This window comes from Mustela nigripes, chromosome 7, assembly GCF_022355385.1.
Source record: "Mustela nigripes isolate SB6536 chromosome 7, MUSNIG.SB6536, whole genome shotgun sequence".
Taxonomy (NCBI): domain Eukaryota; kingdom Metazoa; phylum Chordata; class Mammalia; order Carnivora; family Mustelidae; genus Mustela; species Mustela nigripes.
Genome location: NC_081563.1, coordinates 35,925,072 through 35,938,989, shown reverse-complemented (window position 1 = coordinate 35,938,989; position 13,918 = coordinate 35,925,072). Strand labels below are relative to the sequence as shown.

Genomic DNA, 13,918 nt, shown 5'->3' with positions numbered 1-13,918 from the left:
GGGCAGCAACCTCGTGTACATGAGGTCATGAGCACAACATGCCCAATGACAGCTGGCAGTAGCCTCTGGAGGCCACAGTCAGAGCTCCTTGGGGACTGGGAACTGCTGTCAGGACAGGCTGAAGAGGTTCAAGGATGGGGCCTCTTAACTTCCAAATAGTGACTAGCAAGAAAGATGTCCCACCATGGCAGGGAAAGCTAGGGGGCTAGAGCTGAAATGCAGGTCAATTTCACCTCAATCTACTGACGATGCTACCTAGGAGACGGCCAGAAAAAGGGTCTGGACCACGTCTTAGGGGGTAGCATCCCAGCCACTTACCAAGTTCCTGCTACCTGCCAGCCATAACATATAGCTTCTCATAGGCATCATCAATTTAAATCTGACCACAGCCCATGAATGGATATTAGCAGCACTGTCTTCACAGAAAACAAAGGTCACCCATTATGAGCTTAGATGTAAAAGGACTGTGCATGAACTTTGTGAAGTCCTAGAGACAGGACGTAAACCCACGTCATTCTGACTGTCTCCATGCCACCATGTACCAGGCAGGTCTGTCATGTATGCCAGGAAGTCTGACATGGCTATGATGGGCCAGGCCCTTCCTACACCATAGTCCAACAGTGGGTCCCCTGAAGAATCTTCAAGCACATTCAGACTCCTTTCTCTTTTCATTCCAAGAGCAAATGGAACACACTGAAGCACTGCTGGTTTCTGAGGCAATGCTGGCCCCAGAAAGGATAGTGCTATGGACTGCATTTGGTTCCCCCCAAAATGCACATGCTGAAGCCTTAACCATCAGTGTGTTGGTGTTAGGATATGGGGTCTTTGGGAACTAATTAAATTTAAATGAGGTCATGCGTGGAACATTCACGATGGGATTAGTGCCCTTATAAGAGATACCAGAGAGTGCTCTCTCTTTCTGTCTGTCTCTCTCTGCCCAGTCCCAGTGTGGGGACACAGCAAGAAGGCGACCATCTACACGAAGAGAGTCCTCACCAGGTATTCCATCAGCTGGACCTTGATCTCACCAGCCTCCAGAACTGTGAGAAAATGAATTTCTGTTATTTAAGCCACATGAACTATAGTATTTTTTCATGGCAGCCCAAGCAAACTAAGACAGATAATAGGGTGGTTCAGATAGAGAAAAAGGGGAACAGTCATGGGGAAGAAGAAAAGGAAGCATGTCACATTTCTTTGGGTCCTAGAGTCCTTCCAAAATGCATCAGTGTGTCTGGTAGAAGACCTTGGGAAGGCCCCCAAGCTAAAGCAGGGATTCAAAGTTCTTAGTAAAGGAAATCTTTCCCTGGCACCTCTCACTTTCCCAACCCACCCCCCACCCCCAACCTCATTGTGAGTCGTTCTCAGAGCCAGACCCTGGTCCTGTCACCACTTCGCTGTGTTAGTCCAATTATGTTTGTCTAAAAAGCACTCAGGGACACCCAGAGCTTTTGAAGAACACAGGTGTGGAGGGAGAGAGCAAAGGAGCCCAGGACTGCGGGGCACAGATGACTTAGACGAACTGCCGACACTTCCTCATTGTGCAGGTATAAACGGAAAGCTCCTGTGCAGGTGTAAAAGAAAAGTAGGTAGAGGCTACCAGAACCCTGTGGGCTGGCAGTGAGGTCTGGGGATGCCCTGACCAACCCAGGGCTCACAGGAACTGTTCTGATCACACCACATCTCCTTCCACTGCCCACAGAAAGATAGACATGGCCCCCCCTGGGCTGGACTCAGGAGGACCATCCACACATTCCTCTAACTGTCTGGGCTATTCAAGCACAAGATAAACAAGTCCTCTGCAATGAATGATGTGTGGGAAAGCAAACAGCGTTCATGATAACTTGGGTTAACTTTTTCAAAGTTTTTTTTTATTGCAGCACAATGCATTTAACATAAAGTTTGCATTTTAGCCATTATTAAGTACAATTCAATGGTATGAGTGAGATTCATACTGTTGTGTAACCATCACCACTATCTATCTCCAAAACCTTTCATCACCCCTAAATAGGACCCCTGTGCCCTGCCGCCCCTCCCCATCCTCCTGCTCCTCCAACCTCTTGCAACCCATCATCTGCTTTCTGTCTCTATGAATTCACCTCTTTGGGAAATTTCATGTAAGTAGCATCATACAATATCTGTCCTGTTGTGTCTGGCTTATTTCACTTAGTGTCATGTTTTCAAAGTTCATCCATGTTGTAACATGTACCAAAACATCATTTGTTTTGATAGCTAGATGATACTCCATCATATGTATACATATTTTGTTTAACCATTCATCTGTTGACACACACTTGGTTTGTTTCCACCCTTTAGCTATTGTGAATAATGCTGCAATGAACAGTGGCACACAAGTATCTGTTTGAGTCCCTGTTTTCTATTTTGGGGGGAATATACCTAGGAATGGATTTCCTGAGTCAAACGGTAATTCTACATTTAACCTTTCTAGTAAGACCTGTTTTGATTCTATATTCATTTAATTCTCTTGTATTGATACTATACAAGAGGATGATAGTCTTCAAGAGGTTTGCCCTCTAGTGGTGCTAAGAGACATAGAGCAATTAGACACATGAATAAATACAAAAGATCAAAGTAGGTACATACTTGTGACAGACAACTGAAAGGTACAAAGACAGATGACAAGTGGATAGGATTTCAACTGCAGGCTTGAGGGAGGCCTGTGGGGAGGACACTTGGGCTGGGACTTGAAAAATGAGCAGGTGTCAGGCAGGTGAAGGAGGGGGAAAAAAATCCATTCTAGGGTGATGGCAAGAGTGGCCCCAAGGTGGATGAGAAGAATGAAAGAAGGCCAGTATGTCAGGTCTCCTAGGGAGGAGGACAAAGTGAAACAGAAGGTATCTGGAGAAGTGAGTAGGGCCAAACCACACAAGAACACATGGGCCATATTAAAAAATAGGAAGACTTCTCTAAAGCATAAAGAGAAGTTTAAAGCAGAAGAGTGATATGATCAGAGAAGCAATTTTAAAGACCTTAATTCTTTCCTTCTTTTTAAAAAAAGATTTATTTGAGAGAGAGAGCATGGAGCAGGGGGAGAGGGAAAGGGAGAGAAAGAATCTCTAGCAGATCCCTACTGAGCACAGAGCCTGAGACAGGACTCAATCCCATGACCCTGAGCTTGACAACCTGAACCATTTTTAAATGTCTACAAGGAAAAAACTAAAATAACTGCCATTTTGGACTCACCAATGATTGATATGGCTTTTCTGTCTGATCATTCTCTCTTCATATTCTAGTTACTTCTCCCTTTAGGGGGCATCAGGACTGAATGTTTGGATGCAGGGCCTTATTTTGAGGCACAGTGGTGTCCAGGGAGAGAATGGAGAGCATATGCAGCCCCACAAAAATGGTCCTCCACTGGGGACTTAGGGTACCATGAGGAACCATGGCCATCACACCTGTTAAGGACTATTCTGTTCACCATTCTTGGTGAGACACACAAAGCGAGCCCACGATGCCATGCCATTTTACACCCATATGAATGGCAAAAATGGAGAAGGCTAAAAAGTCCCGGTGCTGTCGCATATTCACACAAAGGAATATGAGAAAATGAATGAACTTCCATCCATGTATCATTCTCAAATGGTGACACTGTAGAGAATAGATTAGTGGTGGCCAAAGAACAGGAACAGGGTGGGGACTGGGTGTAACTGCAAATGGGTAGCACTGTAAGTTTCTTTACGGTGATGAAACAGTTCTCCATCTTGATTGTGATGGGGGTCGTGTGGATCCATATATGGGACCAACTGCATAGAACTACACACACACACACACACACACACACACACACACACACACCCCAACTTCATAGAAACACACACACACACATGCACACACACTGGGGTGTATGTACAAGCTAGTGAAATCTGAAGAAGGCCTGTAGTCTAGTACTGTCCTAGAACAGTACAGTAGCAGTAGTGATTTCCTGCTTTTACATTGGTTTACAGCAGAGGGTGACTGGGAGAAGAGTTCCTATAACCCTACGTATTATTCTTCTAACTTCCTGTGAGCATTATTATCTCAAAATTAAAAAATTAAAAAAAAACAAGTACAGAGGCTGTGGCATGCCACAATACAGACTGATCTTTTTTTTTTTTTTTTTAAGATTTTATTTACTTAGAGATAGAGAGTGAGCGGGAGAGAGAGAGAGAAGGTGCACGAGCCAGGGGAGGGGCAGAAAAGCAGGCTCCCTACTCAGTGGGAGTAGGGAGCCCGCCCGATGTGGGACTCAATCTCAGGACGCTGGGATCATGACCTGAGCTGAAGGCAGACGCTTAACTGCTTGAGTCATCCAGGCGCCCAACACAGACTGATCTTAGTGATTATATTTAAGAGAAGAAAATAAATCATGAATGACTATGAGGCTTTTTCTAAAATTAAAACAAATGAAAATAATTGTTTGACAGTGCAGTACAAATACACAAAAAGAAAAGCCAAGAACAAACAAGCACAAGGCTGAATATCATGGTTAAAGAGGAAGTCAGGGGCATGGGCTGTCAGGTGTACCATTTTACACACATCTATTCCAGTAAACAGACAGATACCTGTGGGGTTCTACTTTGTGCTCCTTGCCATTCAAAACTAAGTAGCAGCTCATGAAGGACTGGTTCCCCAGAGCCTCTCACCTTTACTCCTGTGGCCATGTCTGCTATGGAGAGGACTTCTCCTATGACCAGGCTTCGACTGACAAAATTCTTTGTTTTCTCTGCCTGCAAACATGACAGACCCAACGTCAAGGTTTCCTTAAGGTTTTAAAATTAAGTTAACATTTTAATTTAACATCTTTATAACAAACGCAAGTAACTTTTATAATAAAGATTCACTGCAATAAAAACCTTTTTGAGATTATAAATTCTCCCACGACCCTACTGAAATAAACCTTTTAATCCAGGCAATTTTAACATGGTCTTCCGGGCTCTGACCACCTAGGAGAAGAATCAATTCCATCTCCACAGAGGTCAAGCTTCTGACAGACTCCCTCAGGTCTTGTGCTTCCTTAACCAAGTTTGTCCCTCGTGGGTCCCCAGAGCCTGATGCCCTCCATGCTTCTCCCTAGCAACGATGGTTCTGCCTAGCAATGCGGGTCTGCAAAGTCTCCACTTGGGGTGGCCCAAAGCTCCCACCAACAGAGGACACCTGGCTCCGGTTCCCGCAACAACCTTGGTGGGAAGACAGAGGATCTGGAAGGTTTGGGATCATTGTGGACGCAGGAAAAGCAGTATTCTGCACTTTCCTTTCCAATCATAGATCATCTGGGGGCTTGGATATATTAAACACCATGAGGTCCCGGTCCCCCTTAACTGCCCTCCTCTCTGTCACCGTGTGCAACAGCCACAAATCACAAAGCAACATGAGCATATGCTTCACCAGTGAGAAATGAGGCTATTTTATTTGTAAAATTCAGAGGCAAGCAGCATTTCCTTAGAAGGTGGTAGGCCGTGGAGTGTACAGATTACAATTATCCGCTGTTGGAATTAATGCTAGTCTTTCTTACTCTCCAGTCTCTTCTGAGACCCATGCAACAAAGCTGGTGCTTGTTGCCCTTGTGTACGTGAGTGAGTGTGTGTGAGTGTGGGGTGTGTGTGTGTGTGTGTGTATGCACGCATGTGCAATTGTGCGGACCTATGCCTGAAAACTGTCCCACTTGGCATCAGGACAGTAACCATCGTTCCTAAGGTAACTCTCAGTTTCCACAATGACTTAAGCCCTTTCTCCCAAATGCACTAGGTTTTCCCCTCTTGTAGGTTTTTACAATGTTTCTTTCAAGCATTATTAATTTTATCAAACAGCACACTGTCAAGATTTATGACTCTTATGGTGGCTCCAACCCAATGCATCTTGTATTGATTATTTCTTAAAATAACTTCAGCTTGAGCATGAACTATTGCATGGCTCCTGCTTCAGCTCACACTAAAGAGTTAGTTACCAGCAAATAATTAAAAAAAAAAAAAAAACTGTAGCAGTTATTTGCAGACATTTTTAGAGAGCTCATGTATCCTTTATCCTGTCGATCCTTGCAACATCCATGAAAAGCGTAGCAAGAAAGGAAGTACAGACCCCATGTAACAGAAGAGTCTAGACTCTGGAGGTCAAAAGATTTGTCCAACCAGGATCACCTAGTAAGTGGAAAAGCAAGGCCAGAAACGAGATCTTCAGAATCCTCATACGGACATCTTGCCCCCACCCCTCACTATGAAGCTTATAGAAGCCCCAGGACCCTGGGTGGCCCAGACTTTATTGCCAGTGCACCCCTATTTTGTACCACCGGCCTCATCCCCAAAGGGCACTTGACATCAACACATCCCAGCGCCCAAGTGAACTTCCTGAGAGTCATCTCATCTTACATCACCACAACAAACCCTTCATTACCTTAAGCCACCTGCTCTGTTGTGGCCAAACCTAAACCACCAGGAGCAAGTAAATCCCTCAGAACCCCCAGCTGGTCACAGTTTTCTTCATATTTCATTCCCTCCATTTATATGGTTGAGGCAAGAGCATGCCTTTGTCATTAATGCTGTCCGACTGTTGTCATTTTTACTCACCAGTTTGAAATAAATTCAAATTTGCTAAAGAATCAACCACAAACTTAGCCATCTCAGTGCATTATGAATTATTTATGAGATTATTTTCCTTCCCTAGTCTCTGCACGAGTCAGCAGTCTTTGCTATTAGACCTGATGGGCAATGCCAATATGAGTTTGCCGTTAATCCTCTGATGGTGATTTAAGCCTTCATTTGGAATGGTCTATTTTAAGAAGTCAAGCGAAAGTTCCAGAACTAAGACAAGGCTTAATTTGATGGACTGCTTTACTCGCATTTATTTTTAATATCTTCTCCACACAAATTCTCTCTTTTGTTCAATTTTTTTCATTTCTGATTCATTAATTGTTCTTAATTAAAGAATGTCTAATACTGACAAGTTTCCCCTCTCATTCAACTGACAACATAATGAATTGTCTGTACTGATAATGATCAATAAATAATTAAGGTGTGTTTCTTCAGAGTCCCCACCCCTACAGAGCCACCTGGGTGGCTTAGTGGGTTAAAGCCTCTGCCTTCGGCTCAGGTCATGATCCCAGGATCCTGGGATCGAGCCCCACATCGGGCTCTCTGCTCAGCAGGGAGTCTGCTTCCCTTTCTCTCTCTCTGCCTGCCCCTCTGTCTACTTGTAATCTCTGTCAAATAAATAAATAAAATCTTAAAAAAACGTATTTCTTGACATACATTTTTACAGTATTTCTACATATCCATAGCTGCCTCCTTTAGACTTGATATATTCAAACCAAACTCAAGTCCCATGTCAGAACGTTAGTTTGCATTAATTCTAAATGATAATGATTCCATATAGGTATGGAGAATACACTCAAGCTTTATTTTATCCTAAATTGCGCCCCATGCTATTTACATTTCTGCATAATAGATCATCTCGAACAGAAGGAAGGTAGTTCTCCCTAAAATACACCCCCCGTTTCATTAGCGAGCACTCCATGTATCAGACCTTTGTGATGCAATATTCTGTTACAAATCAAGTTCTACAAAAATGTGTGTCTTTGGTTTTATAAGCCCAGAGAGTCTCCACAAGTCATATATTCTTCAACTAAAATCATCTTGACTCAGCACCACTTGAGCCGTCTTTTCTCTGATATTAAAAGACCCTCACCACCCCCTTTGTAACCTGTCTGCAGTCCCAGCCAAGGGTACTGGATGGTAAGAGTTTCCTGATCTTAGTTTTTTATTATCAGTTCCCAAACTGGCATACTTGCTTCTTCTACCTTCTGGTTTCAATTTTCTATTTTGGTTATGTTTTCTCAGTCTTATTGAATACATGTCCTTTGTTATAATGAATCCTGAATTATTTTAGAAAGAAATGGGACAGAGCAAAATATATAAATAAAATAAGTAAATGGGCTTCAGGGACCCAGTCATCTCGGGCCAGCCTAACTAAGACTCTTGCCTACTGAGCTAACCAGTCCTTGGCCCTCCCTTGAAAAGAGATCTCAAGTTGAGCCCCTTAATACATCTCCCACCACCATGTTGTGCCTGTACTATTATAACAGTCTCCCTGCTGGTTTCCCTGCTTCTACTCTGCCCCAAACATCAAGCACTATTATTATTATTATTATGCTGAAACTTACATAGAGTGAAATGCACAGAGCTTGAGCACATGAGTTCTGATCAATTACCTACCTGTGTAAACATCACTCCAATTAAGATTATAGAACATTCCTGTCTCCCCCTAGAAAGTGCCCTCGAGCCCCTTTTCAGAGTCCCCACCCCTACAGGCAACCTCTTTTCTCGTATTATCATCATCCATTACCTTCGCCTGTTCTTTAATTTACATAAACCGAATCACACAGAATGTAGGTTTTTGCATCTGCCTTTTCTCATGTAAATAAGGCATCTGTGTGGATTTGTGTGTCAGTAGTTCTTCCTCATGACTCAGTAGTTTTCCATCTATGAATATTCCACAGTTTGTCCCATCTCTTACTGAACATTTGTTTTCTTTCCAGTCTGGGGTTATTAGGAGTAAAGCTGATATATACATTCATGTAAAAGTTTTCTTGTGGACGGACATGTGTTCCCGTTTCTCTCCAGTAAATTCCCAGGGGTGCAACTGCTGGGTTAAAGGGTAGGTTTGTGTTTAATATTGTAAGGAACCACCAAACAGTTTTTCAAGTGGCTATACCATTTTACACTGCTATCGACAACATGGGAGACTTCTGGTTTCTCTGCATCCTTGTCAGTCCTACGCATCTTTTCCATTTTTAGCTATTCTGGAGGAGTGTAATGTCATCACATTATGGTTTAAATATGCACCCGTCAGATGATTAAAGATCCTGAGCACATCTGTCTACACTTATTAGCCAGTTACGTATGTCTATGAAGTGTCTGTTCAGGTCTTTTGCCCATTTTTTAGATTGGGTTGTTTGTCCTTTTATCTCTAAGCTCTAGGGATTCTTTATATATTCTGGGTACAAATCCTTCATATGTCAACACAGTTTTTTTCAGATAAATACATTGCCAATACTTTTTCCTAGTTTATGGATTGCCTTTTTATTCTTTTAATGATGTCTTTTGATGAAAAATAGTTTTTGATTTTGATAAAGACCAATTTATCAGTTTTTTTCTTTGATATGTTTAGCATTTTGGGGGGGTCCTCTCTAAAAAACCTCTGCCCATCCTAGAGTCAGAAGGACATTCTCCTTTGTTCTTCTACAAACTTTGTAATTTTAGAACTTATGTTTATATACATAATACATCTCAAATTATTTTTGCATGTATCAAGGTTAATTTTCTTTCTATATATTTATCTACTTGTTCCAGAACCATTCACTGAAAAGACTTTTTTTCCCCACTGAGTTACCTTGGCAACATTGTTTAAAAATCAATTGATCATATATGTATGGGTTTATTTCAGGACTCTCCATAATGTCCCATTCATCTATTTGTCTGTCCTTATGCCAAACTTGAGTAGCTTTATAGTAAGTCTTGAAATCAAGCAGTGAAAGTCCTCCAAATACATCCTTTTTCAGAACTGCTTTAACGATGCCAGGTCTTTTGCACTTCCATATATGTTTTGTTGAATCAACTTGTAAATTTCGATCAAGGCATGATAATATTTTAAAAATAAGCATCATGCTGTGCTTCCCCGCTCTTTCTCCCACAACCCCACCCCTCCATAGTGAAAATTCTCCAAAGACTCCAGTTTATTTTGCAAGAAAATCTAAACTTCGAACCATGGCCTCCACACCATCTTTTCTTACTCTCTGGTGTTTCCTTATTCTCTGCTGATCCTCTGCTGGGGCCACATAGTAGGACACCTGAGCAGAGTGCTGGGAGAAGTCTGTAACAAAGATTAGATGTAGCTATTATACTTCTGGCCACCCCAGGGGCCTTGACCATTCCAGGAAAGTCCAATATCAGGAACAATGAAAGGTGACATTCCCATGGCTCTATCTAAGGATATTTTTCTCCCTTCACAACATCAGTGTAGTATTCTGACAGTTTGGGATTTTCCAAATTCTTGCCTTAAATTTAATACCTCTTCTCTTGGGAGCTCATGCTTCCTACCAAATTCCTAGCTGCTTTGGAAATTTTTTTGATTACTAGCGTAATCACATAATTTATCAGTATTGACAACATGTAATGATCAATGTATCATACTGATGAGCACCTTATTTAGGTTAATGGAAAGTGCATTATTTTACACTAATTTTAACATAGAAGGTTTTTCTACATATAAGATCATGTTATCAGTGAAGAGAGACAGTTTTACCTCTTTTCCAATTTACCATGTTTGATTTTTTTTAATTAAATTCATTTATTTTCAGAAAAACAGTTGTTTGATTTTTTAAGTGTTTTCAGTCATTTTATTATTCACGATGATTGATTTTTATTGGCAGCATCGACAACCATCAAGTACCATAAATTTACTTGTTCATTATTTCATTGTCTGCCTCATCCAAAACTACTATATAAACTCCATAAAAACAGGTATGTTTGCCTACTTTATTCACTGCCTCTTGACCAATGCCTGGCTCATTGTAGGTGTTCGATAAATGGTTGTAAAATGAATGAATCGTCTCACCTGGCACATAGAAGGAACTTAGCAAATTATAGTAAGTAATAATTATGGTTATTTTTAACCTAACATTTCACTGTAAGAATAATAACTAAACTTCAAAATAAGAAGTTTTCATTAAGCCAAATTGTTTACAGTGCAGTAAACGAAGAACACCAGGATTCCGGGTACCCCAGAGTCCATCCCTGCGTGGATCCCAACTCACTCCCTGGCATACTCTTTCAAGTAATTCCTGCGGCCATGATAGATGATAAATCAGTTCAGTTGCCAATCTACACAGAGGGACTTCTGTAAACAGGCCACTCTGTCCTGTCATCTCTGCTCCAATCCTCCACGGCATCCCTTGTGGCCAGAGCTGGCCTGGCCAGAGTGCTGGCCAAGTGACCGGGGTCCAAGTCTGTAGAGCTGGAGCTGGGACAGGGACTCCTGCCAAAGGCAGCATATAAGACTGAGAGCCAGGGGTAGCCTGTCACAGCCCGCTAGGAAAAGCCTGGGTTCCAGTACAAACAGAAGCCAGAGGGCCAAGGGCAGAGCCAAGGCTAGGGTGTTAGAGCCAAGAGCTCAAAGTAGGTTGAGAACCAGTACTGGGATGGGGTCGGGGAGGTTATGGTTATGGTTATGGTCATGGTCTGCAGGACCAATCAGGGCTGGCACTGGTTTGTGTGGGCAGCAGAGCAGGCCGGGGTGAGATTAGCTCTAGTAAAACAGGGCTAGTGGCAGAGGAGACATCCTCACCTTCTTGGCACATTCTCTACTGAGCTCATTCTGCACAACACACCCGTGGCTTCCATGTAATTTCCCGGGAAAGGCTGTTCCTTTTTTTTTAGAGTCTAATTAGGAATACAACCATTCTCCCTATTCTCAAATGCCTTCTTATTTATTTATTTATCAGAGAAAAAGAGAGCACAAGCAGCGGGAGTAGCAGGCACAGGAAAGGGAGAAACAGCCTCCCCACTGAGCAGGGAGCCTGACACAGGACTCGATCCCAGGACCCTGGGATCATGACCTGAGTCGAAGGCAGACACTTAACTGACTGAGCCACCCAGGCACCCCTCCCAAATACCTTCTAAAGTGAGTTGACCTCAGAGTCTTATTCCAATTTAGGTAAGAGTACCCACCTGGTATTTCTTTAAATACAAAAACAAAAACCATCCCAAACTGAGACTAAAATTCTGATTGAAATATATAATTATAGTATAATAAATATAACATAAATGGAAAGCCACATAAAGCCATAGTATAACAAATAAAGGCTCCTGCCAGTTCCCCTTCAAGCTGATCTGAGAATGGACTTCCTGAGAAAACAGTAGATGATTCAGATCAGTGGTTCTCAAATGTTATGGTCTCTGGACCCCTTTACATTCTTCAGAATGATCAAAGATTCCAAAGAGTTTTGTTTATGTAGGCTATGTCCATAATTTACCACACCATAATTAAAACTGAGAATTTTAAAAGTTTCACATTAAAAATAACAATACTATATCCGTTACATATAAATAACATAATTCTTGTGGAATATAACCATAATTTCCAAACCAAAAAACAATCCGTGAGAAGAATGACATTGTTTTACATTTTTACAAATTATTGTAGCGTCTGGCTTAATGAAGGACGGCTAGACTCTCACATCTGCTTCTGCACTCCATCTGTTGCCATAGGCTGTTTTGGTTGAAGTTTATGGTGAAATCTGGTATCATGCACACAAAGTTGGACACCTACTTTTCAGGTAGTACCTGAATGGCTCTTGGGTACCTCCAGGGGTCCTCAGACCATACTTTGAGAACCACTAGTTTAGATAACAATGCTTCCATGCCCAGCACCACTGTGGATCATGGAGATGAGGACCATCAGAGTTCAGAGTGAGAAAGAACATGATGGGGGGTGGGAGGTCATAGAATGGATGCTTCATTATTCAAATATCTACCCCCACTCCTTACTCCTGTTGGCCAGGAACAGCCTGATCCCAACTGTCTTCCTCCTGGGGAAAAGAAATGTTGGGATAGAGCATTCCTACAAGTCAGCCCTGAACCATGATTGCCAGAGACCAAATGCTGAATGGGAACAATTTGGGGTAGACGGTACAGAGTACCAGAAAGGAAGGATAGTGGAGAGCAGTACTCAAGCCAGGACAGGACACACACTGGATCACCTGGGAAATTTAAATGTTGATTTCATTGGCCTGAGCCAAAGCTCGGACAGCAGGAGTTTGGAAAGTTCTCCAGGCAACTCCAGTGTGTAGCCAGGGGCAAGAACCACCAAATGGAAGTGGACTCAGAAAGAAGGACCAGCTGGGTTTAAATCTGTGTTCCACTAGTTATATACACAACTTACTAGCTGTATAGCCTCAGGCCAATTTCTGGTCTTCAATTTACTCATCTGTAAAATCGGAATACCATTCTGGATGTTGTGGATATTAAATGAGATCATGCATCTAAAGTTCTCAGCGCTGTGACTGGCAAAGGATATGTACTCTGTGAGTCTGAGCTGCTATTACTGGTTATGGTGATTTGGATGCAGGGGTGTCAGCCTGTCGGCTGCAGTCTCAACACCGCCACAGAGGACGATCTCCCACCTGGTCCTCCATCTCCCCATCTCTGGAAACGCAGGGAGTCCGTGACTTCCACCATCCAGGATTTCCGCTGGGAAAGGAGAGGACGGTTGGCTGAAGGGCATGAATGTGATATCGCTGGAAACAGGTGCAGAAAATGTCTGGGAGGTACAATGATGTTGTTCAATGTGTATGCATGCACACATGTGTGTGTATACTCTGTAGTCAGACTCAGATATTGTTTTTTCCTTTTGAAATTATTAGAACATCTCAAATCTATTGCAGATGGCAGAGGGGAAAATGCAGAGTGGAATATTTTAATGGCTTATTCTTGGCCCGTGGACTGTCCATGGAGACCTGGAACGAATGAGGCTCACTCCTCATTTGTCCTCGAGAACATCATCATTACACATTACACTCGGCCTTCTGCCTTGGAGTTCATCGGATCATCCACAAAAGCTAACAGCAACACGAAATGGGGGCCAGGGAAGGATGGAAAGACCTGGAACGCTCTCTGAACAGGCAGTACGGCCATGACTCAATATTTTTATTAAGAGGCAGAATGAATCATGTAACACTTCTTCTAGAATTACTGGATGTGGACAGCTCCTCCAGCTGTTTACAGAGTGGAATTTGAGAGCCTTCAAACACAGATGTGCTGCCGAGTTTCACGACATCCACCCGAAGAGATGAGCCTGCCGCCCTGATGACCAACTCATTTAATTTCCTTCAGGTTCATTGGGTTTTGTGAGCTCACACAGAGAGAAGGGCCAA

General features: G+C 42.6%; 1 protein-coding gene across 7 annotated transcripts in view; it reads right to left on the bottom strand.

Moving 5' to 3' along the window:
- The window catches only part of ACOXL (acyl-CoA oxidase like), a 347,875-nt gene that overhangs the window by 294,317 nt on the left and 39,640 nt on the right, over positions 1-13,918 (bottom strand). For all 7 annotated transcript variants that reach the window (XM_059405581.1, XM_059405577.1, XM_059405580.1 and 4 more), the window contains one exon: positions 4,641-4,724. In XM_059405581.1, the coding sequence (XP_059261564.1) occupies positions 4,641-4,724 (84 nt within the window). The remainder of the gene's footprint in view (positions 1-4,640; positions 4,725-13,918) is intronic.